The sequence below is a fragment of the Girardinichthys multiradiatus genome, chromosome 5 (assembly GCF_021462225.1).
Source record: "Girardinichthys multiradiatus isolate DD_20200921_A chromosome 5, DD_fGirMul_XY1, whole genome shotgun sequence".
Taxonomy (NCBI): Eukaryota; Metazoa; Chordata; class Actinopteri; order Cyprinodontiformes; family Goodeidae; genus Girardinichthys; species Girardinichthys multiradiatus.
Window position 1 is genome coordinate 15,304,633 of NC_061798.1, and position 26,027 is coordinate 15,330,659.

Here is a 26,027-nt window from a genome sequence, read left to right on the forward strand (position 1 = left end):
TGGAGGACCATGCGGCCCTCCAAAGAAATGCCACCCCACACCATTACTGACCCACTGCCAAACCAGTCATGCTGAAGGATGTTGCAGGCAGCAGATCGCTCTCCACGGTGTCTCCAGACTCTGTCACGTCTGTCACATGTGCTCAGTGTGAACCTACTTTCATCTATGAAGAGCACAGGGCGCCAGTGGCGAATTTGCCAATCCTGGTGTTCTCTGGGAAATGCCAAGCATCCTGCACGGTGTTGGACTGTGAGCACAACCCCCATTTGTGGACGTCGGGCCCTCATACCATCCTCATGGAGTCGGTTTCTAACCATTTCTGCAGACACATGCACATTTGTGGCCTGCTGGAGGTCATCTTGCAGGGCTCTGGCAGTGCTCCTCCTGTTCCTCCTTGCACGAAGGCAGAGGTAGTGGTCCTGCTGCTGGGTTGTTGCCCTCCTATGGCCTCCTCCACGTCTCCTGGTGTACTGGCCTGTCTCCTGGTAGCGCCTCCAGGCTCTGGACACTACGCTGACAGACACAGCAAACCTTCTTGCCACAGCTTGCATTGATGTGCCATCCTGGATGAGATGCACTACCTGAGTCACTTGTGTGGGTTGTAGAGTCCATCTCATGCTACCACGAGTGTGAAAGCACCACCAACATTCAAAAGTGACCAAAACATCAGCCAGAAAGCATAGGTACTGAGAAGTGGTCTGTGGTCCCCACCTGCAGAACCACTCCTTTATTGAGTGTCTTTCTAATCGCCAAAGATTTCCCCCTGTTGTCTATTTCATTTGAACAACATCATGTGAAATTGATTGTCAATCAGTGTTGCTTCCTGAGTGGACAGTTTGATTTCACAGAAGTTTGATTTACTTGGAGTTATATTGTGTTGTTTAAGTGTTCCCTTTATTTTTTTGAGCAGTGTATATAAAAAAGGCCAATGGTGGAATAAAGGACTATAAATCTCTCCTAATGCATAACATCTCAGCTTTTTTGGCATACAGCTTTATAATTGATCATTCTGTATTCTCACAATGACCAAAAATAAACTATTAACAAATCCAAAAGAAGAGTCAATACTGTCATAATACAGTTTACAAAGTTGGGAGAGTTTCGGCGTCATGCCAGAGGCTGGACGCTTTTGATTAGAGTTTGAAGTAGTTTTCTGGACAGTATAAAACCTCATCAACATACCTTCAACCGTTTGACCACCTCGTCATTGCTTATTTTGTCCGTAATCTCCTTCACTCCCGGAGGATAGACGATCTTTCCGTCCCCCGCAGCCTTCTGTTGTTGCGGGAACTCCATGCTTTTTGATGTACACACGGTCTTCTACTGGCCTCTATGGGTCAGAAAACTTCAGTTCAGCACAACCATGCTAGTGCACCCAACAAAACCTCGCTTTTCGTAGCATTCCCCTGCGATAATCGTCGCGTTTCCGCGCTAAGTCGTTAACATCCACACTTGTATACCAAACAGCTATTTGATGTAGCACACTTATTAAGCAAAAAACTATCACTGGACCGGCATCGGGCGTGTTATTAGCTTGAATGCTAAGATAACACAGCTAAACATCAGCTGGATATTTTACGTTAATGTTTTATACAACACCGTCCATCTATAGGAACGGGTTCAGCTGCTATTCCAATAACAGTTTACATATCACAGGAGTCATGTTGCTGCAAACGCCCTTTACGAACCGCACGGTCGGTGTTTATCCACTGTCATACAACAGTGGTTAGCATTTTGCGGGAAGGAAGTGATGTTAGCCTCGCTAACTGGTTAGCCTACTCTGCTAGCCTAGGCCTCAAACTATCCAGGTACCCATCACATCTACGTCCACAGACAATCACAGAGGAAGTTAGGTATCCCCTCATCTTTCTTCAAAACACAAATGTTCGTGAACCCTCCTGGGATTTCCAACTAATGTAACTACTTTGAGAAGTTTACAAATACAGCTGTTTTACTTGTTTAAATCTTTTCCAACTTCCAAGCATCGGTCCGTACAGCCTCTAGTTTACAGACAGGGCTGCTGCTGCTACTACCGTCGCCCCTGAGCCTCCTCACTCGCCAACAACTTGCCTAACGGATGAATCTGAACAGCCCAACTATTATAAAACGAATCTATTCTTAGATAAATAGCTAAGACCCAAAACCCAGAGTACGCGTCAAGTGGATCTCCTTCGCATTTACCTTCCAATCGGGCCGTTTTAATTCATTAGGCTGACTCAGATCGGTTTAGTTTTCGGCACAAAGCTCTCAGTCCGTTCAGTCAATGCTGTCTTTGCGAAGACTGGGTGCAGAGCGCCCCCTCACGGTCTCGAGGTAGTACTACAGCTCCGATGGCGGGAGTCGGAAACAAATAACAGGCGCCACAATCCTGTGTGTGGGTTCTTTTTGACATGAGTTTTTCTGTTTATATAAAAATGCCGTCAAAATGAATGTTTTTCAATCAAAAGTAAGGGTTACCACGTCTTGGTAATTTGCTCTCACAAGTATTGCGGGTGAAACTGGAATGTGTCAAGTAGCATAAAATTGTGTTTTGTGACGACAGCGACACCTACTGGTGAAAAACTTTTACTGCTAAGGGTGCGCACCCGGAAGCCCTGTTTATATCTACCGGCGACGGCGGCGGTCTAATTTAGACAAAGCTGTATTGGTGCTAAAAGAAAGAAAAATATTGTCTCAATTAATCCATTATATATATATATATAATTACACTATTGCTCCTTTACGTGATAAACTCAAATTTTGATGAATCTGTTTAGTATATGATATGTGTTAATTTTAACACCTATAATGGATATGAATCAAATTGTCCAAATTAACAAAATCTGCAAACCACATAAACACAATCTTGAAAAAACTCACTGTTGTATGTGTTTTAGTATTAGTTACAATAAATACACTGTTAAGCCATTTAGTTTGCTGCAAATTATTTTAAAGAGGGGCTAAACTCTTCAATGTTTTCCAGTTAATAATAATACATTTAAGGAATAAACTTTACTGCTTCTTGGGTTTTCCCCTGGCTAACTGCTGAATGCGTCCAATGACGTTGATTTGTCACGTTTGAGTTAATGTTTACTTTTATCTAGTAGTGTGTCTCTACTTGAATGCAATTTGTTTTTGTTGTCGTTAAAACATTTCACAATAATGTGATCATTGTTCTGTAGGGGCTCCTAAAGGGTTTATCAAGGGTTCACTGGTGATCTTTTTCACTGACGAAATGAGTTTTGTAACTTCTTTAGAGGCTGTAGCTCTCCGGGAATATTTTAGTGGTGTTTTGGACCCTACTGTATACAGAACGGCATCGACAGAAAAAAAAAAAAAAGAGAGAAGTCCAGCTTTTATTTTGAAGTCACTATTTCCAGCGCTTCCGACGGTTGGAGAGGCGCAGTTTTCACCGGTTGTAATTTCCGACGCGGTTATTTCCACCACTTGGAGTGCTGTTTGGGACCAAAACCTTGAACTCCTGCACTTTGGTTACTCCAGTGGATGTATCATGTTTTCAGCTTCGAGCCGCTCTCATGTGACTCCACGGTCTCTCGTTAGCTCTGCTAGCAGCTAATGAGAACAGTCGGTGGCTGTAGCTTGGCCACGGTATGCCTCGGAAAAAGAAAAACGGCCAGAGCCCAGCCAGGAAACCCAATGGGCCACCCGAGGGAGGACGACCCGCGGGTTACCCACCACCTCAGAGATATCACAGCAGCGCCGAAAAGGAGAAAATCCTTAAAAGAATGCAGGAGATGTTTTCACATCTGGACCCAGAGGTCATCCACATCGTGCTCTCTGAGTGCGACTTTAAAGGTACCAAAAAAAGATACACGGAAGCTTTGCTGTCCGACCAGCTGGTTCAGGTAGTAACTTGGCTAACCAGTTAGCTGGTTGGCTTATTGGCTGAGTAGTGAAGCTGAAGGTTAAAGCGTAAAAATAAATACACGACATTATTTACTGGGCCTTTACCACCTTAGTGCTGGTGGGCAGTAATGTAACAACTGACAAATTGAACTGCAGCTGCAGTGATCCCAATAAACCAGTTCTTCCTCTTCCACCTGTTGCCGCTGACAGCTACAAGAATAGTAATGCGTCACTGTTATATGGTTGACACTTAATGTTTGTTTCTTTGACAGTCCGCCAGATCGATATTTAGTGAAGTAACCAGAATTTATCCGTGGGGCCAGTGCCGACCCAAGGTTTTATCGGGCCTTGGGCAGAATTTTCCTTTCGGATCTCCAGACCATCGCCAACCAACTATCACAGCGACACTTAGCTTTGTTTAACATTGTCCTTTCTTGGAGGCTGTGGATTATACATTTAACTAGAGATAAATCAGTCTGAATTTGATGACAGATTTCTGTTTTTATAAAACTTTGGTTTAAAAAAAAAAAAAAAATTCACGATCACTGCAAACTGCCCTTCCCTTTATCGCACAGCCTGTGTCACAGAGTACTGTTACGAAGTAATAGTACTATTATTTTAAAATGGACAAAATGATCTAGAGTAGCCATTTTAAACTGACTAGCATCTTATTCTAGCGATTAGTGCAGCTAGCATGACAGAACATCAATCTCGGTATTAATTACAGAACGGTGACAGAGAGATTACCAAAAGTCTGCCAGATTTAGCCAGAGGTTTAAAGTTCAGAAACACAAAAAAGGGCTCATTTGCTTTGGTCTCTTGTGTTATCTCCTTTAAGTCTCATTCTCTCTCTCTCTCCCAGCAGACATGTAGAAGAAAATACAAATTTTCCCACATCACTGTGCTCCCACCGACACTTTAAATGTAATTTAGCGGCTTATAGTAGCAATAAGAGCAGTTGGTGCGGCCAGGACTATTAAAACAGCATTCTCTCTGTGTATTCCCTAGAGAATGTAAATCCATACCCTAATATTTGGAAAAGACTGCCAATATTTCCAAATCCAGCATGTTCAATTGCAGACAGAGGTGGAAAGTTCCAATAGGATATGACAGCAACTTTGCCTTCCTGTTATCTGCTTTGACTCTTGCTCTCTCTCACAAACTGAGGTAGAGGTTAATGTGGTACATTCACTGATTGGATGTAGATCAGATATTTGAATGTTAGACCAGTCAGGTCTCTGTGCATCTCAGCGTTTAACACAACATACACTCACCGACCACTTTATTAGGTACACCTTGCTAGTACCGGGTTGGACCCCCTTTTGCCTTCAGAACTGCCTTAATCCTTCGTGGCATAGATTCAACAAGGTACTGGAAACATTCCTCAGAGAGTTTGGTCCATATTGACATTATAGCATCACACAGATGCTGCAGATTTGTCGGCTGAACATCCATGATGAGAATCTCCCGTTCCACCGCATCCCAAAGGTGCTCTATTGGATTGAGATCTGGTGACTGTGGAGGCCATTTGAGTCCAGTGAACCTTTTGTCATGTTCAAGAAACCAGTCTGAGTTGATTCGTGCTTTATGACATGGTACGTTATCCTGCTGGAAGTAACCATCAGAAGATGGGTACACTGTGGTCATAAAGGGATGGACATGGTCAGCAACAATACTCAGGTAGGCTGTGGCATTGACACGATGCTCAATTGGTACTAAGAGGCCCAAAGTGTGCCAAGAAAATATCCCCCACACCATTACCCCACCACCACCAGCCTGAACTGTTGATACAAGGCAGGATGGATCCTTCATGTTGGTGCCAAATTCTGACCCAACCATCCGAATGTCGCAGCAGAAATCGAGACTCATCAGACCAGGCGACGTTTTTCCAATCTTCTAGTGTCCAATTTTGGTGAGCCTGTGCTAATTGTAGCCTCAGTTTGCTGTTCTTGGCTGACAAGAGTGACACCCAGTGTGGTCTTCTGCTGCTGTAGCCCATCGGCCTCAAGGTTCGATGTGTTGTGCGCTCAGAGATGCTCTTCTGCATTTCTTGGTTGTAATGAATAGTTATTTCAGTTACTGTTGCCTTTCTATCAGCTCGAACCAGCCTTGCCATTCTCCTCAGACCTCTGGTATCAACAAGGCATTTGCGCCCACAGAACTGCTCAGAATACTCAGAGCAGCCCGTCTGGCACCAACAACCATCCCACGTTCAAAGTCACTTAAATCACCTTTCTTCCCCATTCTGATGCTCGGTTTGAACTGCACCAGATCGTCTTCACCATGTCTACATGCTTAAATGCATTGAGTTGCTGCCACGTGATTGGCTGATTAGAAATTTGCATTAATGAGTAGTTGGACAGGTGTACCTAATAAAGTGGCAGGTGAGTGTATTTTATAGATAACTAGCAACCTAACTAAAAAATCCTCTAACTGACCGTATGACTAAATATAATTTCTTGATTATCACAGAGGCCATTAAGCAGTTTTTTTAAATGTAATGAGTAGCACTTTGGATAAAATGCTTTGGAGAGCAACTGCTGTAAATAATCAGCAGCGATAGGGTTTTTCTCAAACATACTCATTTGTGTCTTATGTAAAGTGTTACATAACAGAGTTGGTTGAATTGGGAATATGAGGTCAAGTTTAACTGGTTGTGTTATTAAGCAGCCACAGGTAATGAGCAAATATTTAAGATCAGTTTGTGAGAAGTTGCAATATGCATTCAATGTAGATGTCTCTGTAGAGACATATGATGCAGAAAGGAATAATCCTGAACCAAGGTGCCACGACCGTTAAAATGATTACCGAACTAAGAAGACGTACTACTAGTTGATACTAGGGTGTTCTATGTTTTAATACATTTAAGGAAGAATTAAAAAAAATAATAATGATCACATCTGATCTTGTCCAATTCTGATCTTTGGATGATTCATTGGTGTATATCTGGTTAAGATATTTTAAATGAGCTATTTCAGAATCATCAGAACACATTTTAAAAGTAGGCCCATTCTTTATTAACTACGATAATGTTCTGTGTTTTATATTCTAGTTAATGTACATTTACATTGACTTTGTCCAATCTGAGCAGGAAATACTGTTAATTGAAATGCCAAAGGTTCAGGAACATGTACTCTGTCACTAATGTTGTCATCTGTGTCTGCCTTAGTTGAAAATGCAATGGACTCTCTGCTGGAGCTCTCTGATGCAGCTGAAGTCATGGCCCCACACCCTCCTCCTGTTTCTGGCTTCGAGCGCACTGCTGCAGTCTTGCTCGACCCGCATCACTTTTTCGAACCGAATCCAGGTGGACTACCCTTCAGGACGGCGCATCACCACTCCTCTCCTCTGTCTACGAACCTGCTGACAGACGACCTGGACCTTCTCATCGATCGAGAGTTGGAGACGCTAACCGAGCAGCAAGATGGGAAAGATGAGTCGCCTAGCAGCGTGGCATCATCTCATCCTTTGTTCCCTCCTCCACCTGTTTCTCAGCAGGCTCTCCCAGAACTGCTTCAGGGCAGCAGGGAAGCTGCATCCAAGGAGCGCATTACGCCCCAACCGTCCCTGCCAGGTGGCTTGGTGGAGGATCTGTCTGGAGCTTCCTCTCCCCTGAACCAGCTCAACACATGGGAAGATGAAGTCCTAGAGGCACGGAAAGATATGCTGGATTTTACACACCTGACATCAGAAAGTTCCACAGACAAGTGTAAACCTCCTTTGGACCTAGCAGCTTCAGGGCGTCCCTCTGCTTTTCAGGTGTACAAAAAGCAGGAGCCACCAAAGACTACTCCAGAATGGACTGCACCCACGTATTCTGATTCATTAATCACCGGAGCAAGATCCAAAGCGAGCTTATTAAACAGCAACCCACACGGCTATGTGCCACCACCCTGGAACTTGGCTGCACCAGTGTTTTGTCCCCAGGTCCAGGGAAACCAGAGGCCAACCTTCATCACCCCGGTTGCTCAGGCACCCTTCTGTTGGCTCAGCCCTTCCAGACATGCCTCCCCCTGGCTGAACCAGTCCCCCATTAGTCAAGCACCTCTCAGACCTTCTACTGCTGTGCCCAAGTCTTGGGCCCCGTCAGCTGCCCCGCAGAGTCCTGCCCTCTACAGCAGGCTGAAACTGCAAGGAAAGGTGCTTGTGCTGCTTCGTGGTGCTCCAGGTTCTGGCAAGTCAACCCTTGCAAGGTAAACATGCTTTGATATTCGGACTATGGTCACCTCAGTTGTAAATGTGTGTGTGTGTGTGACAAAAAGTCAAATAGTCTCCTGTTATATACAGACATGGATAAATGTGTTGTGAGACAAAGCTATTTTATTTTATTTTTCACCTGCGTACTTCTGGCTCACCAGATCAAATTTTAAAAACTTTTCTGCAGATGCCTGAGCAGAAAAACTGGTGACAAGAGGGAAAAAATAGCTTCTGGAGCCAGCAGGATTCTTTTTGTATATTGCCCAAATCCAAATGTGAGACACTATTAGATTTCATTGCATAAAACTAACCACATATTGCTCAACTTTCTTGTTGTTTTAAAAAGTTTCCATTTGAGCGTTAGCCCCCATCGTTCTAGCCCGAGCCAGATGACTGATCCATGTTCAGGCCATATAGTCTTTAGGGCAGACACTCAGCGCACTACTGGGACTTTTACTCAACCCACGTGTTTTAGTCAGATGTGACTTAGGTTGATATTTTCGGCAACAATCTCTCTAGTTGAGTTGGGTTTGAAACAAAAGATGAATATGTTGAAAATGAGAAAGATTTGTAATCCCGTGGTCCTGTTTCACCTCCAAAGGCGTCGAGAACCTTCTTGGCATGAATGGTGTCATGAACTTTTTTAAATTCTGGGACATTTGAGAAAAAAAAAATATGATGGCATATACCTGTGTATTTAAGAATGAGTTGTCAGTGTGTCTTTGAGCAGGGAGATTATGAAAAACATATGGCCACATCTGCATGTAAATACACAAAATCCTCCATCTTCCATGGTGTCCTGGTCCCCGTTCCGCCACAGCCACTGATGAAATGGCTGTGGCCATACCTGGGAAAAAACAGAGGGAGATGGGAGTTACAGTGCTATGAAAACAACAGTATATATTTAAATTTGAATCTCAGGCGAAGATAACCTGAGTAAGCTCAAAATACTGTTTTGAAATGATTATTTTTTTTAATGAGGGGGGAAAAAACTATTAAAACAATAAAACACATTAACATGGTCCTGTCTGGAAAGCAATTACGACACAATCATGACTTAACTGGGATTACCCACGTCAATCCCAGTTAACTTTAGTTAGTTTCAGCAGCCACATCCAGTCCAGATTAATGCTGGACCTGTAGAAAAAAAACCTATTTAAATAAAACCTGGATGACAACACCCCTGATCTTAAGAAGTACAAGGACAGATGAGAAACAAGGTAATTAACATTTAACGGTCTGAAAAGGGTGACAAAACCATCACTAAGGCTTTGGGTCTACAAAGTGAGCAATTACCACTGATAGAGAAAACATGGAAGATTAAAGAGAGGACCCACCCAGGAGTGGCTGGCCTACCAAAGTTACTCCAAGAGGCCATCATTGATTCTCCCAGAAGGTCACAAAAGAACCTAGAGCACCATGTAAAGCTCTGCTGGCCTCATTTGTCTTAGTTAAGGTCAGAGTTTATGATTCAGAAATGAGAAAGAAAATGAGTTCCAAGGCCAAAACCACTGCTGACCAAAAGAAACACAAGGACCTGTCTCACATTGGCCAAAAAACAACTTGATGACTACAGATTAGGGGTGCACCGATCTATAAAAAGCCCGACCTGTCGATTCCGAATTTGGCCGATACCGATTATTTAATTTTTTTTTAATATATAACTGACACTCAGATGTTATATGGTCACAATACATCTTCAATGTTCCAAGCTTATTTCATTGAAAAACATTGAACAATACCCATGAAACGTTACAAACTTGTTTTAACTGCACATGAGGTCAGGCTTGCAAATATAAACGTAAAGTTTAGAGCATTGCAGTTCCTTTAGTCTTTCACTTTCCACAATCATCAATCACTGATCTCTCAAAATGAAGGAAAGCGGGGGTGTATCCCAGTCACAGAGACTGTATTCTCTGCACTTATGAGACCAAAGTGTCACCTTTTTAGAGAGTATTTGTCCCATTGCATCTCTCCTAAAACTAACCGTTTTAGAAAATAATATATACCTACAATCAAATATGATGGTGGTCAGATGATCTTCAAGACTGTGACAACTTGTCGTAATGAATGGAACCATAAATTCTGTTCGGGCATTACATCAAACAGGCCATTTGTGCTTCCAAATCCTCCAATGTGGCTGAATTAAGATGAAGCGTGATGCGATGTAAGACTCATTGCCAGTTAGTAGGTGATGGTCCGGGTTGGTTGGGATATATTTGTACCCTTTATACAATAAGTTATCATTTGGAAACTTCTTTATGAATTTCCTCAGGTTGTCTTTGATATTAAAATTTATTTGATCATCTGAGACATTTAGGTTGGACATAAAAGCAAAAACAAGAGGAATCTGTGAGGGGGAAAATACTTCCTCGCAGCGCTCTATTACCTTAAATGGAATTAAATATTGAGGAATCGTTTGAAAACTTTTGCATATATAAAGTATCTCAACAAATAATGCATAAAAACACAGGAAAGTCGGCACATTAAGTGTAATTAATTTATTATTCATCTGGAAATATAAAAAATTCTCAGCTCCTTACCAGGTCATAATGTTAGGGCAAATACCTATATACAGGTCCTTCTCAAAATATTAGCATATTGTGATAAAGTTCATTATTTTCCATAATGTCATGATGAAAATTTAACATTCATATATTTTAGATTCATTGCACACTAACTGAAATATTTCAGGTCTTTTATTGTCTTAATACGGATGATTTTGGCATACAGCTCATGAAAACCCAAAATTCCTATCTCACAAAATTAGCATATCATTAAAAGGGTCTCTAAACGAGCTATGAACCTAATCATCTGAATCAACGAGTTAACTCTAAACACCTGCAAAAGATTCCTGAGGCCTTTAAAGCTCCCAGCCTGGTTCATCACTCAAAACCCCAATCATGGGTAAGACTGCCGACCTGACTGCTGTCCAGAAGGCCGCTATTGACACCCTCAAGCAAGAGGGTAAGACACAGAAAGACATTTCTGAACCAATAGGCTGTTCCCAGAGTGCTGTATCAAGGCACCTCAGTGGGAAGTCTGTGGGAAGGAAAAAGTGTGGCAGAAAACGCTGCACAACGAGAAGAGGTGACCGGACCCTGAGGAAGATTGTGGAGAAGGGCCATTTCCAGACCTTGGGGGACCTGCGGAAGCAGTGGACTGAGTCTGGAGTAGAAACATCCAGAGCCACCGTGCACAGGCGTGTGCAGGAAATGGGCTACAGGTGCCGCATTCCCCAGGTCAAGCCACTTTTGAACCAGAAACAGCGGCAGAAGCGCCTGACCTGGGCTACAGAGAAGCAGCACTGGACTGTTGCTCAGTGGTCCAAAGTACTTTTTTCGGATGAAAGCAAATTCTGCATGTCATTCAGAAATCAAGGTGCCAGAGTCTGGAGGAAGACTGGGGAGAAGGAAATGCCAAAATGCCAGAAGTCCAGTGTCAAGTACCCACAGTCAGTGATGGTCTGGGGTGCCGTGTCAGCTGCTGGTGTTGGTCCACTGTGTTTTATCAAGGGCAGGGTCAATGCAGCTAGCTATCAGGAGATTTTGGAGCACTTCATGCTTCCATCTGCTGAAAAGCTTTATGGAGATGAAGATTTCATTTTTCAGCACGACCTGGCACCTGTTCACCGTGCCAAAACCACTGGTAAATGGTTTACTGACCATGGTATCACTGTGCTCAATTGGCCTGCCAACTCTCCTGACCTGAAGCCCATAGAGAATCTGTGGGATATTGTGAAGAGAACGTTGAGAGACTCAAGACCCAACACTCTGGATGAGCTAAAGGCCGCTATCGAAGCATCCTGGGCCTCCATAAGACCTCAGCAGTGCCACAGGCTGATTGCATCCATGCCACGCCGCATTAAAGCAGTCATTTCTGCAAAAGGATTCCCGACCAAGTATTGAGTGCATAACTGTACATGATTATTTGAAGGTTGACGTTTTTTGTATTAAAAACACTTTTCTTTTATTGGTTGGATGAAATATGCTAATTTTGTGAGATAGGAATTTTGGGTTTTCATGAGCTGTATGCCAAAATCATCCGTATTAAGACAATAAAAGACCTGAAATATTTCAGTTAGTGTGCAATGAATCTAAAATATATGAATGTTACATTTTCATCATTACATTATAGAAAATAATTAACTTTATCACAATATGCTAATTTTTTGAGAAGGACCTGTACAAATATACGTTATATTGCACTGTGTCAATATTTTTTTAAGGTAAACGTGGCATGTGTAAGTGCGTTTTTTACCTTCCTCATATGCTTCCTTGTATAAAAAACTGGGATATGTTATAAATTCCACTGAATATTTGAATCAATAAAAATTGTTTTCAAAGTGGTGTTTTTCAGGTTAGTAGCAATAAATAAAATCTAAATAAATGTTTACTGTTTAAATGTCCTTTTACTTGCAGTGGTCTGAATACATCCAGGCAGCTTTAGTCCAATCAGCCTGTTGATATCTGTGCACACTGTGACAGACATCGCTTTGTCGGACTTGTGGATTTGCGCTACATCACCTGTAAGCCATGTTTGCGGGCCTCTTTGCAGAGCTTTGTTGGAGCACAACCCAGGTGGAGCCGTGCTGAGCACTGATGACTATTTCAGCTGCGGTGGAGGGTACCAGTTTGACCCCACGGCCCTGGGGGAAGCCCACGAGTGGAACCATAAACGAGGTTAACATTCATTCGCTAATATGAAGCACAACTGTCTGTGACCTTTTTTAGAAATGCAATTTTCGGATTGATGTATGTCTTGCTTGAATTTATGCAGTTTTTAACCTCAGTTTCTGTGGTTCCTGTTTTGCCCGTGTAAATTGTGTCCCATAGCCAGGGAGGCTTTCGAGAGGGGCATCAACCCTATCATCATCGATAACACCAACATGCAGGGATGGGAGATGAAACCCTACGTGGTTCAGGTCAGTTAACTTTGTGAAGAACTATATTGTGACAAAGCGAATACAGAGAGTTATTTATTGAAACAAATGCTTGTTAATAATGGACTACTTACAACTATGTTATAAACAACAAAAAAATCACAAGTGTGCCGTCTGCTCTAGGCGCTGAAACATGGATATAAGGTGCTGTTCAAAGAACCAGATACTTGGTGGAAGACCAAGGCCAGAGAACTGGAGAGGTAAGAGACAGTAGAAGGTCTGTCATTTTGTTTATTGTGAGCATTGATGCAAATGAGGATAATTTTGTTGTAATTTTACTTTGTGTGTTCATTTGAAGGCGTTCCGCACACAAGGTACCTGTTGAGACAATTCGTCGCATGCTGAATGGATACGAGCGCTTTGTCACAGTTCAGTCTGTCATGGGCTCACACATGCCTGAGTTTAAACAGGAGAACTGCCACTCACCGTGAGTCTTTGTACAAAATATTTCCCCGTTTGGTTTGAAAGTAATGTTATGTTTACCGCTTTATTCTTTGATTGTGGGTTGGAACAGGAGTTAGTTGCTGTCTTCATGGCAGAGAGCAGCAGTGTTCCTTATTGTTTTCCTACAATAATAAGGAATGTTATTTTGACATAGACCTACCATAGAGAAATAAAGTACCATTGATAAAGTATTCACACCCCATTAAACTTTCACATTCTGTCACGGTATAACCACAAACCTCAATGAATATTATGTGACAGACCAATTCAATGTAACATGATTGTCAAGTGGAAGGGAAGTAATAATTGTAAATTCTTGTTAAATCTGACCCAAACTCTCCTCCCAGATTCAAAGCTTTATAGGTTCACTCTAACCCTATGATCAAGCTTTGATCCCTTCTAGTTCTGGTTTTATTCTTAGGTTTGTTTATCTGCTGGAAGGTGAACTTCCACTCCAGTGTCTAGTTCCTAGCAGCTTCTAACAGGTCTTCTTCCAGGATTGCCCAGTATTCAGCTCTATCCATTCTCCCATCACATTTGACCAGCTTCCCTGTCGATGCTGATGAAAAGTATCCCCACAGCATTATGCTGCCACCACCATCTAGTGTGGCTAGTGTGTACAAGGTGATGTGTAGTATTAGTTTTCCGTCACACATGACGCTTAGCATGTAGGCCAGAAATGAACTTTTGGTCTCATCTAACCAGAGCACCGTCTCCCACATGTTTACCGTGTCTTCCCTATATGGTTGCTAGCAAACTGCAGGAAGGGCTTCTTACTGCTTTTTTTTAACATTAGATTTTTTTCCATAAAGTCCAGACTTTATGGAAGAGTTTAAAGAGTGCATGACAAATATTTTTCCTGTGGTGGAATTCTCCCACCTGAGCTGTGGATTTCTGAAGTTCCTCCAGAGTTACTATAGGCTTCCTGGCTGCTTCTTTGATTAACTCTCTCCTTGAGGATATCAGATTAGGTGGACAATCATGTCTTGGCAGACTTATAGGTGTGTCATGCTCTTTCCATTTTCAGACGATGGACTGAGACGTCTTCATGAGACGTTAAAAGCTTGGGATACTTCTTTGTAGCTTTCTCCCTGAGCTGTGTTCTGTGATCCTTGGTCTTCATGATCCTGTTTGTTCACTAATGTTCTCTAAGAAACCCTTGAAGCCTTTACAGAACAGATGGACCCTGTTTAATAATGACGTATAAGGATAATTGGTTAGATGGGAATGTGTTTAGAGTGGAATACAAATTGCACACAACCTTTTTCAGATTTTAATGTGAAATTTATAAAGAAGTATTCCTTCAACTTCCCAACTCTGTACAACATTGTGTTGGTCTGACACGTAAAATCCCAATAAATTAGATTGAGGACAAAGTGTAGAAAATTTACAGAGGAAGGTAAATTTAAAACTCTCAACTATGTTTCTTTTAGGAAGACAAATTGTAAGTATGTCTAATTTCATGAAACTTATATTATTGTACTTCTGTGTTCATAAAATAAAAACTCCCTGTTACATCTTTTTTTGTTTATTTTGCTTTTCCTCCAGGCCAATCTCTGCAGACACACCTTGTCCAGACCTCGTAGATCAGCCTAGACTGAATGAGGGATATAAACGTTTCCACCCTCAGCTATATTCCTCTCTCCCCGACGTGTCATCCATCAGTGGCTCCGAAGAGGTGGGAATGCACGACGACGCTTCTTGTGAATCCACCGAGTCGCTCGATCTCCAGTCGTTTGGAAAACAAACCAGCAAGCCAGACACTTTGGATGGGGATGATGATTTCTATTCGAGTGACATGGATTCTGAGCTGAACACCCTGTTAGAGCAGAACCGTCCTAAAGGGGATGGGAGGATTCCAGATTGTATTGTGGAGTCGGTTATAAATGAAGACCACTATGGAGATGAGGTTCCTGTGGCTTTCTGTGAATCTATTGCACAAAGAGTAAAGAGAGAAAGATCAAGCAGATCTGGTTTTGACCAGGCAGAAGCTGCAGACCTGGTTAAAGATACTAACCCATCAAACAAGGAGGCCTTAAAGGACAAGCTACCAGAAGAAGATACCACCAGGAATGGGGAAGAGAAGGAGAACTCTGAGATGCTTGAATTTGTTGGAGACTGGCCCTCCGAAGGGTCTCTTCAGCAGCGACTGGTGAAGAGAGGAGAGAGGCATAGAGGGATGGAAGAAAAGGAAATAGTTGATGATGAAAAAACAAAGGTCAAACCATCAGGTCCTGATATAACGGAGTTTCAGAAGCTTCTTGATCTCATTCAGACTGGCGTGGTCACAGATCAGATGAGCTCATCATGCTCGCTCTCTCTCAGCTCGGATGAAGAATTTGACAAAGAAGATGAGGCCGGCGGCATGGCGGAAGAAGTTCACGAAAGCAGCAGCGAAGAGAAGCAGCAAAACACGAGCAAAGCTGACTTACCCGACTGTGTCCAGGAATGGAAGGTAAACAAGTCACAAACCAGCGCAGATGGTTGTGAAGCAGTCGAGAGGGAAAGCAGAGCGAGAACTAACCCTGAAAGGGACACTAATGTTTCAGAAACTGGCAAAGAGCTGATGAAATCAACAGATGAATGCAGCGATAAGGTTGATCTAAAGGAAACTCACAGACCCGTAGGAGCTGAGTGGAATACGAAACAGGTCAATGAGAGCCCTGATAGTTCGGCGCTTGAGTTATTTGCGGAAATGGAGAGTTGTTGGAGCAGTCAGGAGAAAAAGCAGCAATACGGTCGGAGATCTGGGAAGCAGTGCAAGCTGGCCCTCACCTTCTCTCACAATTCTTCCATGAACAATTCAGACTGTCCAAAGACTACAGCTGAAAACATGGACAACAACAAAAGCACAAACTCTGATGTCAAACCCACCAGTTCTGATCCAAAACCAGATTTGGGCCTGCTTTTCCAGTCCCATCCAGAGCTGCCAGCCTCTCTCGCTTTGGTAGAAACGGGTTGCTTCACTCAAGCAGAACCTCGAGACTTTGCTCTTCTCTGGCGTCTAAACTGTATCAACGGCTCCAGTGGTGCGCCTGTCACTGCCAGTGGGCACGCCAGTGGGCACGCCAGTGGGCACGCCAGTGACATCCAGGTCTTGGAAGCAAACTCTTCTCATTTTATGCCAGAGCTATCTTCTGCAGCAGCTGATGTTTACTCATCCAGCCACATGGACGTACCCTACCGGGTGGTGCACGAGAAGGGGACTCAGGTGGAGGAGAAAGAGCTCGGGGTGACTCAGGACCGGCTGCAGAGCTTGCGCATTCTCAGTCGACATTTTAAACTCGTTAGTTTCGATACGTTAGAGGATCTGTACGATAAGTGCGGTAAGGACTTGGAATGGACCACCAACCTCCTGCTGGACTCTGGAGAGAGGTTTTTTAGGGACGAAGATTGTGAGGAGGTTCACATTCAGTCATCCAACAATACTGAAGCTTCGTGTGAGGTTTCAAATACTGGTAATTGTCTTGAACCAGTTAACGACTATGAGTCAAAAGGAGACCAAACCAGGGTTGAAGAAGAAGCCCAGGAGTCAACTGGTGGGACAAGAAACGAGACAAATGAAGGCTGCGACGTGCCGTTTGGAGGCGAATCCATTCCACTTACAGCCAAGGAGCAACCAGATCCAGCTTCTGATTTAGAACAGCTTCCTCAGACAGAACCTTGCCCCCCTGAAGCAGCAGACAAAGTAGAGCGCAGCTCCAACACCAGCCACTTGGTTGCAGAAGCTGATTTCGAAGACGGAGCTTGGGGCAGGAGCGAAGATGACGAGGAAGCTATTTTAGAATTCGAAAATGAAGCTGTCGACGATATTGCGAGCATGGACGAGATCAATCGGCTTCTGCAGGCTGAGCTGGAAGAGATGGAAAGAGAAGAAAGTCAGAGGAAAGCAGAGAGACGAAGCCAACACCTGGACATTCAAACCGTGGAGCTAAAACTACCCACGGAGTTGGCTCTACAGTTAACAGAGCTGTTTGGTCCTGTCGGAGTAGACCCAGGTAATTTACATACAGGGTGCTCACTGTGAACAGTTTTCTGCTGGTTTATTTTAAATTGAAATAATCATCTAAGGCTTGGGATAAGAGTAGCTTTGATATGTGCAGTAGCTTGGAAAAGCACCCATATCCCCTTGACATTCTGTTAATAAAAATATGAAAAATGTGGTGTGCATTTGTATTCAGCCCCTATTACTCTGATACCCGTTAATAAAATAAATGCGACTAATTGCCGTCAGAAGGCACCTAATAAGTTGATTAAGTCCAACGGTGCATTGTTTAGTTTCACTATAAATACAGAAGCTCTGTGAGGTCATCAGACGTCCGTTGGAGAAATTAATAAAAGTTCCCAAACGTCGAACGTCTAACAGAGCACTGTTCAGTTCCATCACGACTGCAGATCTACCAAGATGTGGCCGTCCAACCCAAACTAACCGGCTGTCTGAGGAGAGCATTAATCAGAGAAACAGCCAAGAGGCCCACGTTAACTCTGTAGGGGCTGCAGAAATCCACAGCTCAGGTAGGAGAATCTGTTGGCAGGACAACTATTATTACTACACTCCACAATTTTGACCCTTGTTGAAGAGTGGCAAGAAGAAAGCCATTTGGAATAAGGTGCTCTGGTCAGATGAGACAAAAACTGAACTTTTGACCTACATGGAAAACACTTATTGAATCGTAGTCTATTTCTATGCTATGCATTCACGCTCTGCATGCCGAGACTAAAGTTGGCCTTTTGGATAGCTTCTACTGGTCAGACTAGATGTGTATTTTTAGTGGCTGACATGCTGAGATAAACCACAGAAAATGAAGGGGGCAGTATAATGACTGAATAGACAGAAAGGGGCCATATGGGTGGTTTGTAGTTGATATCATCATCGCTGTATTCAGAAATAGTGTCACACGCTTTCCAAACATCATGCAGCCCTACCTTGAACACACCATCCCCACAGTGAAACATGGCAGTGGCAGCATCATTCTGTGTGGAGGCTTTTCCTCAACAGGGACATGGAAGCTGAAAAGAGATCTAACAAATGCACACACCATTAGTCATATTTTAAATGCTACATTTTTGAGACCATATACATTTTCCTTCCACTTAAGTTTTGTGCTCCATTCTTTGTATCCGTCACATCAAATCCCATTGTAGGACATTGAAGACTGTGGTAGTAAAGCGACAAAAGATGACATGTTTAAGGGGAATGAGTCCATTCATTTCATATCATTAACTGGACGTCTGCACTCATTGGTTCCTCATACCCAGGCTCGTGTTCACCAGATGAATTTGCTGTACAGATGGACCTGAATCTGGCTAAACTTCTCCACCAAAAGTGGAAAGAAGCTATCCAGGTTAGTTTAATAATGCAGCCAAAACCTCCAGCACTTTTGGCGAGATCTCCACCTTTACCTCTACCTTTCATAAACATCTTTTATTTTTCAGGAAAGGCAAAGACAAGCAGCTCTATCTTTCCACCTGCTCGAGGAAGGTAAGTGGCAGAACACAAACCAGTAACACAAAAATGTAACTTTTAAGTGAGTACAATTTTGTTATGACTCTTAAATGTGGCTTTTTAAATGTTCAGGATGCAGGGGGGATCCCCAGGTGACCAAACACGGTTCACGAAAGCGGTCACAGCCAGGAAGTCTTCTGACAAGCAAAGACGGCGACATGTCACTGGCCAGGCAGCCAGACGAAAGCGCTCAGATCCCATTTATGGATCACTGGAATGTGTCCCGTCCACATGTCTCTCTTAGAGAGATCATAAAAGAGGAGCAAGCTCTACAGGAGAACATGCAGAAGGTATCACACCCCTCCAAATGTTTTTGTATCACCTGAAACTACAATTGTCCCCACTTGTTACCGTGAAATCTGTCTGGGGGCCTTTCTTTCAGACCAGACAGAGCCGTGTAGACCTCCACAGCCGGGATGGCGCTACGATGTTAAAGGAGAAGCAACTTTACGCACTTTTTCCCACCATTGACAAGCATTTTCTGCAGGATATCTTCAGAGATCACAAGTATGAAAACACTGCATCCACTTTACGCCATCATGTAATCATATAAGACACACACTGTAAGGCTGTTGTGTGACGGTAACGTCATGTAAGCAGTTAGCTTTTTCTGTTTTAAAAATCTAAGCTGTTTTTATTATATTGTTACCATTTATTTTCATGTAGAGCTTCATACTTAAATCACGAAAAATAAAAAATAAAACCCTGGAACCTTTTTATAGCCCATCTTATTAGTCCGCCGGGTACTGCTCTGTAATGCGGTAAATTCGTGTTTTTATGCTCATTCCTTCGTAGTTACAGCCTGACCCAGACCGAGCTGTTTCTACGCTCTCTTCTGAACGAGGAGGAACCTGTGAAGACGGTTGTTGCACCAGAAGCTCCTCGGTCGGACCAGCACAGAGCAGCCAGCAAAGAAAGGGAAAAGGTATGAACTCATCCTCTCTAAAAACCTTTTTACAGTGGCTTGTAAAAGTATTCACACCCCGTGAACTCCTCCACATATTGTCACATTACAACCACAAACATAAATATATTTTATGGGAATTTTATGTGAAAGACCAACACAAAGTGGTATACAATTGTGTATACAATTAAAAAACTGAAAAGTGCGGTGTGCAAAACTATTCAGCCCCCTTTACTCTTCAGAAGTTGCCTGATGATTACTAATGACTAAATAGAGTCCACCTGTGTTTAATCTAATCTCAGTACAAATGCAGCTGCTCTGTGACGGCCTCAGGGGTTGGTTCAGAGAGGGGAGCAAAGAGCATCATGAAGTCCAAGGAACACACCAGGCAGGTCAGGAATAAAGTTGTGGAGAAGTTTAAAGCGGGCTTAGGGTATAAAAAGATGTGCCAAGTTTTGATCATCTAATGGAGCACTGTTCAATCCATCATCCGGAAATGGAAAGAGTATGGCACAACTGTAAACCTACCAAGACAAGGCCGTCCACCTAAACTTACAGGCCGAACAAGGAGAGGCCCATGGTGACTCTAGTATGGACGAACTGCAGAGATCCACAGCTCAGGTGGGGGAATCTGTCCACAGGACAACTATTAGTCGTGCACTGCAGAAATGTGGTCTTTATGGAAGAGTGGCAAGAAGAAAGTCATTGTTAAAAGAAAACCATAAGAAGTCCAGTTTGCCAGAAGCCGTATTGGGGACACAGCAAACATTTAAAAGAAGGTGGTTTAGCTAGACGAGACCAAAATTGAACTTTTTGGCCAAAATGCTATGTGTGGCAGAGAACTAACACTGCACATCACTCTGAACACACCATCCCCACTGTCAAACATGGTGTTGGCAGCATCATGCTCTGGGGGTGCTTCTCTTCAGCAGGGACAGGGAAGGTGGTCAGAGTGGATGGGAAGATGGATGGAGCCAAATACAGGACAATCTTGGAAAACCTGTTGGAGTCAGACTTGAGACTGGGGTGGAGGTTCACCTTCCAGCAGGACAACAACCCCAAACATAAAGCCAGTGCTACAATGGAATGGTTTAAAACAAAACCAATTCATGTGTTAGAATGGTCCAGTCAAAGTCCAGACATAAATATAATTGAGAATCTGTGGCAAGATCTGAAAACTGCTCTACACAAACGCTCTCCATCTAATCTGACTGAGTTTGAACTGTTTTGCAAAGAAGAATGGACAAAACTTTCAGTCACTAGATGTGTAAAGCTGATAGAGAAATACACTAAAAGACTTGCAGCTGTAATTACAGCAAAAGGTGGTTCCACAAAATATTGACTCAGGGGGGTTGAATACTTTTGCACAATGCACTTTTCAGTTTTTTATTTGGGGGGGAAAAAAACAAATCATGTACAATTTTCTCTCCACTTCACATTTGTATACCACGTTGTGTTGGTCTTTCACCAAAAATTCCAATAAAATATTTTTATGTTTGTGGTTGTAATGTGACAATATGTGGAAAAGTATGAATACTTTTACAAGCCACTGTTTGTTCATCTCGGACTTAGGTTTTTTTATGATTTGGTATTTAAAATTTTTGTTTGTGAAAACGACACAAAACGACAAGCCTCCCGTGTTTAATTTGTTCATTATACAAATGAACAAGTTCAACATCCATGCGTCTATGCATTCTTTAAATTATACTGAAAAGAGCTTCATTATTCGTAAGAAATAAAAAGAAGTGAGTGAGCGCAGCTTTATGCTGTTGTTGTTTCATCCGTACAGAAACAGAAGCCACTGGACTCTGCTGTACCCAACTACCAGGACACCGAGGAGCCAGAGTATGACGACTTCAGGGCTGAGGCCAATCTTCAGAGGAAACGACAGCTTGAGAGCTTTGCGAAGGCTGCAGAGGCTTTCAGGCAGGGTCGCAAAGAAGTCGCTTCGTTTTATGCACAGCAGGTAAAAACCGGAGTCTGGGACTGGATGCATGAACAGTACTATACAGCAGTTTTGATACCTTTTAAACTTTTTCACAGGTTGTCGTACCGCACGGACCAAAAGCCTTACTGTATTTTATCTGGATTTCGTGTGTTAGACCAACACATCTGTTCACTTCATAAAAGTGAAGTGGACTTCATTTTTTACAGTGCATTTCAGACAGCCATAGGTATTTGGGATATGTCTCTACCAGCTTTGCACTTCTAGAAACATTTGTCCATTTTTCTTCGCAAACTCCGTCAAATCGGTTGTGAGAGCATGTAAAGACCAATTTTCCAAGTCTTGCTACAGTTTCTGAAATGAATTTAGATCTGTACTTTAACTGGACCATTCTAACACATAATTCTGTTTTTTTTAAATCTAAATACATGCATTGTAGTTCTAGTTGGATGTTCAGGGTTGTAGTCCTGTTGGAAGGTGAACTGTTGCTCCAGTTTCAAATCCTACCCATCGGGTGACTTCTGAAGGCACTGCATTTTATTTAGGGGATCTGAATAAAGGGGTAAAATGTTTCTCACTTTGTGTCCGCTTCATAACTTTTCACTACTTTGTGTTGGTCTATCATACCATATAAAATATTTTGTGGAAAGTCCAAATAATGTTACAGCCAAACTTAGTGGTTGTAACATGACGAAATGTGAAAAATACCTTTTAAGAACAATAGCGAAATCTTCGGCCTGCTATTAATCAACTGGGCGCTGATGGGACATTTTTAATATGTAAAAAAGTGCTAATATAAATAAACAGCTTTATTTTGAAAAATTTAAATGTAAACAAAAAAATTCATAATGATGGTACACAAATAACCCGATTATTTCAAGAAGAAAATTAAAACAAAAAAATAGAAATAAACTAATTTTAGCTCAGAACATACATGTATATAGGACCTACAAAAGTCTTTATTTAAACTGTATGTATTACAAGTTCTTTCCCCTTTTATTAAAGGGAGTAGGCTAGCTAAAATATCGGCCCACCTCTGCATCTCTTTCATGCAGTTTTTCTGTTCTGTGTGCATTTTCAGCGTGCCAATAAATTACTGAATCCCCCTTAAAGGAAATGTTTGTAATCTTCTCTTGCTTAAGGGAAGGTTGCACGGCCAGCGGATGCGTGAGGCCAATCACAGAGCAGCGGTGCAGATATTTGAAAGAGTCAACTCATCGTTGCTGCCCAGAAACATCCTGGACCTCCATGGGCTGCATGTGAATGAGGCCTTAGAGCATCTGGCTCAGGTCCTGGAGGAAAAAACTGCAGGTAAAGTAAATATTCTGTACAGCCTCCTTTCAGACAGGCACTCTTGTTGAGCTGGTACCAGGTTCTTCTGTACCAACTAGAACTAGAGAGACTGTCTACAAAAATGTCATGTCAGTGCTAAAAGCTTAAGGGAGGAGCCAAATTAGGTGTAAAACCTCAAGTGTAGCAGAAATCCTTAGAGTTTAATATTAAAGAGGGCAAAAACCCTGAAATACTAAGAAGTTTAAATCTTAGCTGAAGTTCCAACTGCTCCGTCAGATGTTTAGACGACTTAAGCTGAAGAATAAACAATTGGTGAACTGTGAGAATTAGCTGAAAATGTAGGAAAGCAAAAAGAAATTGCATTAATCAGTGGAAGAATAAATCTCTGAGAATTAAGAGTAGCAGAAGCTGAAATGGTGGATGTAGTTGACCCAATGACATTTAATGTGGAAAATATTTGATTTTAATTTAGTGTTAAAATAATTAAAGCCTCAAAATCTACTCAGCTTTTATGACTGATGTGGTTAAGAGGTTAAGAAACACAAACATGTAGATTCTATTTTCATAGTTTTAACATTGTGCACACAGCAGAGTTAAAGATAACCATCCATGATCAACGTCTTGGTAACAGTCACCATATGTGAAAGAGGACAGATTTTTCTCCCCTGAAATATAAATCGATGTCTTTTTAAAGGTGCTGCAGTTGGGAGTATTATAAATAAATGTGAAACAAAGGAGCTCAGCTTTAGCAGGAGAGTTGGATATCATCAGCTTCAAGTAGGAGAAGCAGAATTTGATCCAAAATGCCAGGAAGCCTTAACTGTGATTTAATAAAAACAGTTAAAGATGCTGAAGAGCTTAATCGTAGGACCAGGGTCTTATGATATGTTGGGATGGTGTTCCCAGCTGAAAGTAAGAGGGAATAGGTGTTTGATCTGAAAGCTTACTGCCTTCATTTCTTTGGGAAAATGTTTTAGAAAATATAATATTCCAAAAAGTATGCTAGCTGTCTTTTTCTGAAAGGGCTGAACATTTTTATATTTGAGTGATTGAAATGGCACAAAGATTGCTGAAAAATGGCAAAAAGATACCAGGGGGTGGAGTGATTTATTGCATTTACATACATTACAATTTGTATCAAGAAATCTGGAAGCTTTAACTCGTGTAATAATCCCTGCTTCACATTCACGACTACACTGTGGTGCGAGCGTGCTCCTGATAACTGTGTTTTGTTTCTCTTTGGCCTCTTTGTGAACAGACTGCGAGCAGGGTCTGTGTCAACCTCAGCTCTCTGTCATCACAGGAAGAGGGAACCACAGCCAGGGGGGAGTGGCCCGCATCCGGCCCGCTGTCATAGACTACCTCACCAACAAGCACTATAGGTACACACACACAAAACACACACAGGCATTCGTCTTCACCCATAGTTTCTCATGTGCGTGTCTCTGTCAGGTTCTCGGAGCCAAAGCCGGGCCTCGTGTTGGTCTCTTTGAAGTGAAAAGACCCGTTTCTGCTGCTGTGAACCAGAACTCTCTTCATATCTTGCTCTCGTTTTTCACTACAACAGTTTGTATGGCGTGTAAAAACTCAGTCAGTGATGGTATTCTTTTCATACAAATACCCCTTTTCATCAGTCCTGCAGCTTGTATTGAAAGCTTGTATAAATACTGAAAATAATTTAAATTTTTGTCACTTTATGGGAAGGGACTGCATTGGTATTAAACCCAAATACATTATTTTCTGCCTGTAAAACGGTTGAAAGCATGTACATTTTATCTTTATATTTCTTTTATGGTGTAATTTTACCTGCTATATGTTTTCGATAATCACATTTTGAAGTTTGCAGACTCCAGGGAGTCATTTTTAAGCTCGTCTTTTTCACCAAGTCAGTGGCTTTGAAAGAAGATAGAGATTTTCTCTTGCTTATAGTTTTACAGTCACCATGAGCTGTGTGTTAGACCTCAAACGATCAGAGGGCATCAGAAAGGTGACCCGCCATTATTAAACAGATTGAGCAATCTCTGCCGCGGCTTCTGAAGCAGCTGCCCTGCCTCAGGCTCAGCACCTGTCTCCTGAACAAAACAGTTTTTCTAACGTCGTATTTTTGAGAAAGGTTAGATGCTAATACTCCTCAAACTCAGGTAACCCGGTGTGTTGATCGTTTCCAGCTCGCTCCTGGTAGCTTTTTAAAATGCCTTTTGCCAAATGTAGCGGCTAGCTGTCTTCCAAAGGATGCAACCTTAGTTTTATAGGGTTAAGTTGCCACCTTGTTTTTCTAAAAACAGTTAACTTCAGTGTTTGTATGTATTATTGTAAGAACACAAATTCTAACGAATAATGTATTTTTTTAGCCATTTTGTCCATACGATTTTACAGATCATGGTATTTGTGAAATAAATGTATTTGTTTACATTTATTGTATTTGTCTTCATTTGTGGGTGTGTCTGTGTGATTGCTAGCTTGTTTTAACTGCAGTGCCCTACACAATTAGTGGTAGCCTCTGTAACGATGTGGAACAACCCTGAAATAAAAGTCGCGGCAGTAATTTGCACTAAAGAATTGAGCATTTAAGAAACGTTTTGTTTTGATCAAAATTGTTCATTGCCATAGCTCTTTGTGCCGCTAACAATTCATCTAAACTGACTTCCTGTTTCCTTGTGGTATAAATATAATGGGACCCATTTATCTCAACCTCTTGTTAAAATAGGAAAGACAAGGAAACAGGAAATTTCAAAACTCCACAATGAAAACATCAAATTATAAAAATCCTACTTTCAGAGAAACAATTCCCAACCCAAGAAATAATTATTTTTACAAATTCACCAGTGCCATGCTCATTGGCACCCCTACCAATAACTGCAAAAACGGATACGGAAGCATTTTTAAAAATTTTATTTCATTATTCAGAGTGTCCTGGAACTTTTAATTAATAATCGATCAATTCGTGTTT

General features: G+C 42.1%; 2 protein-coding genes across 5 annotated transcripts in view; one reads left to right on the top strand and one right to left on the bottom strand.

The window, feature by feature from the left end:
• Positions 1-2,333, bottom strand: part of pds5a (PDS5 cohesin associated factor A) — a 31,989-nt gene extending 29,656 nt beyond the window's left edge. For 2 of the 3 annotated variants that reach the window (XM_047364612.1, XM_047364610.1), the window contains exons 1-2: positions 2,182-2,333; positions 1,183-1,330 (exon numbers count right to left, since the gene is read on the bottom strand). In XM_047364612.1, the coding sequence (XP_047220568.1) occupies positions 1,183-1,296 (114 nt within the window). In that variant the 5' untranslated portion in view covers positions 1,297-1,330; positions 2,182-2,333. Of the gene's footprint in view, positions 1-1,182; positions 1,331-1,955; positions 1,975-2,181 lie in introns of those variants that run through there. The other variant, XM_047364611.1, reaches the window with a different exon arrangement.
• A 1,020-nt stretch (positions 2,334-3,353) lies between these two features.
• On the top strand, positions 3,354-25,493 carry n4bp2 (NEDD4 binding protein 2). Of its 2 annotated transcripts, XM_047365888.1 has the most exons (16): positions 3,357-3,795; positions 7,016-8,039; positions 12,601-12,725; positions 12,879-12,967; positions 13,109-13,185; positions 13,284-13,412; positions 14,978-17,427; positions 18,689-18,774; positions 18,866-18,911; positions 19,008-19,225; positions 19,318-19,442; positions 19,731-19,860; positions 21,629-21,805; positions 22,927-23,095; positions 24,336-24,459; positions 24,530-25,493. In XM_047365888.1, the coding sequence occupies exons 1-16, from the start codon at positions 3,591-3,593 to the stop codon at positions 24,573-24,575; spliced, it is 5,220 nt and encodes a 1,739-aa protein (XP_047221844.1). In that variant the 5' UTR covers positions 3,357-3,590; the 3' UTR covers positions 24,576-25,493. The 2 variants fall into 2 exon arrangements, with proteins under 2 accessions (XP_047221846.1, XP_047221844.1); XM_047365890.1 differs by lacking the exons at positions 24,336-24,459; positions 24,530-25,493 and having other exon boundaries at positions 3,354-3,795; positions 22,932-23,089.
• Positions 25,494-26,027: the final 534 nt, after the last annotated feature.

Excerpts from the sequence above, each read along its gene's own strand:
- n4bp2 (XM_047365888.1), top strand. The coding sequence starts at position 3,591 with ATGCCTCGGAAAAAGAAAAACGGCCAGAGCCCAGCCAGGAAACCCAAT. Across the intron at positions 18,775-18,865 it reads AGTGGAAAGAAGCTATCCAG|GAAAGGCAAAGACAAGCAGC; the intron begins GTTAGTTTAATA and ends TTTATTTTTCAG. Across the intron at positions 23,096-24,335 it reads CCTGGAGGAAAAAACTGCAG|ACTGCGAGCAGGGTCTGTGT; the intron begins GTAAAGTAAATA and ends CTTTGTGAACAG.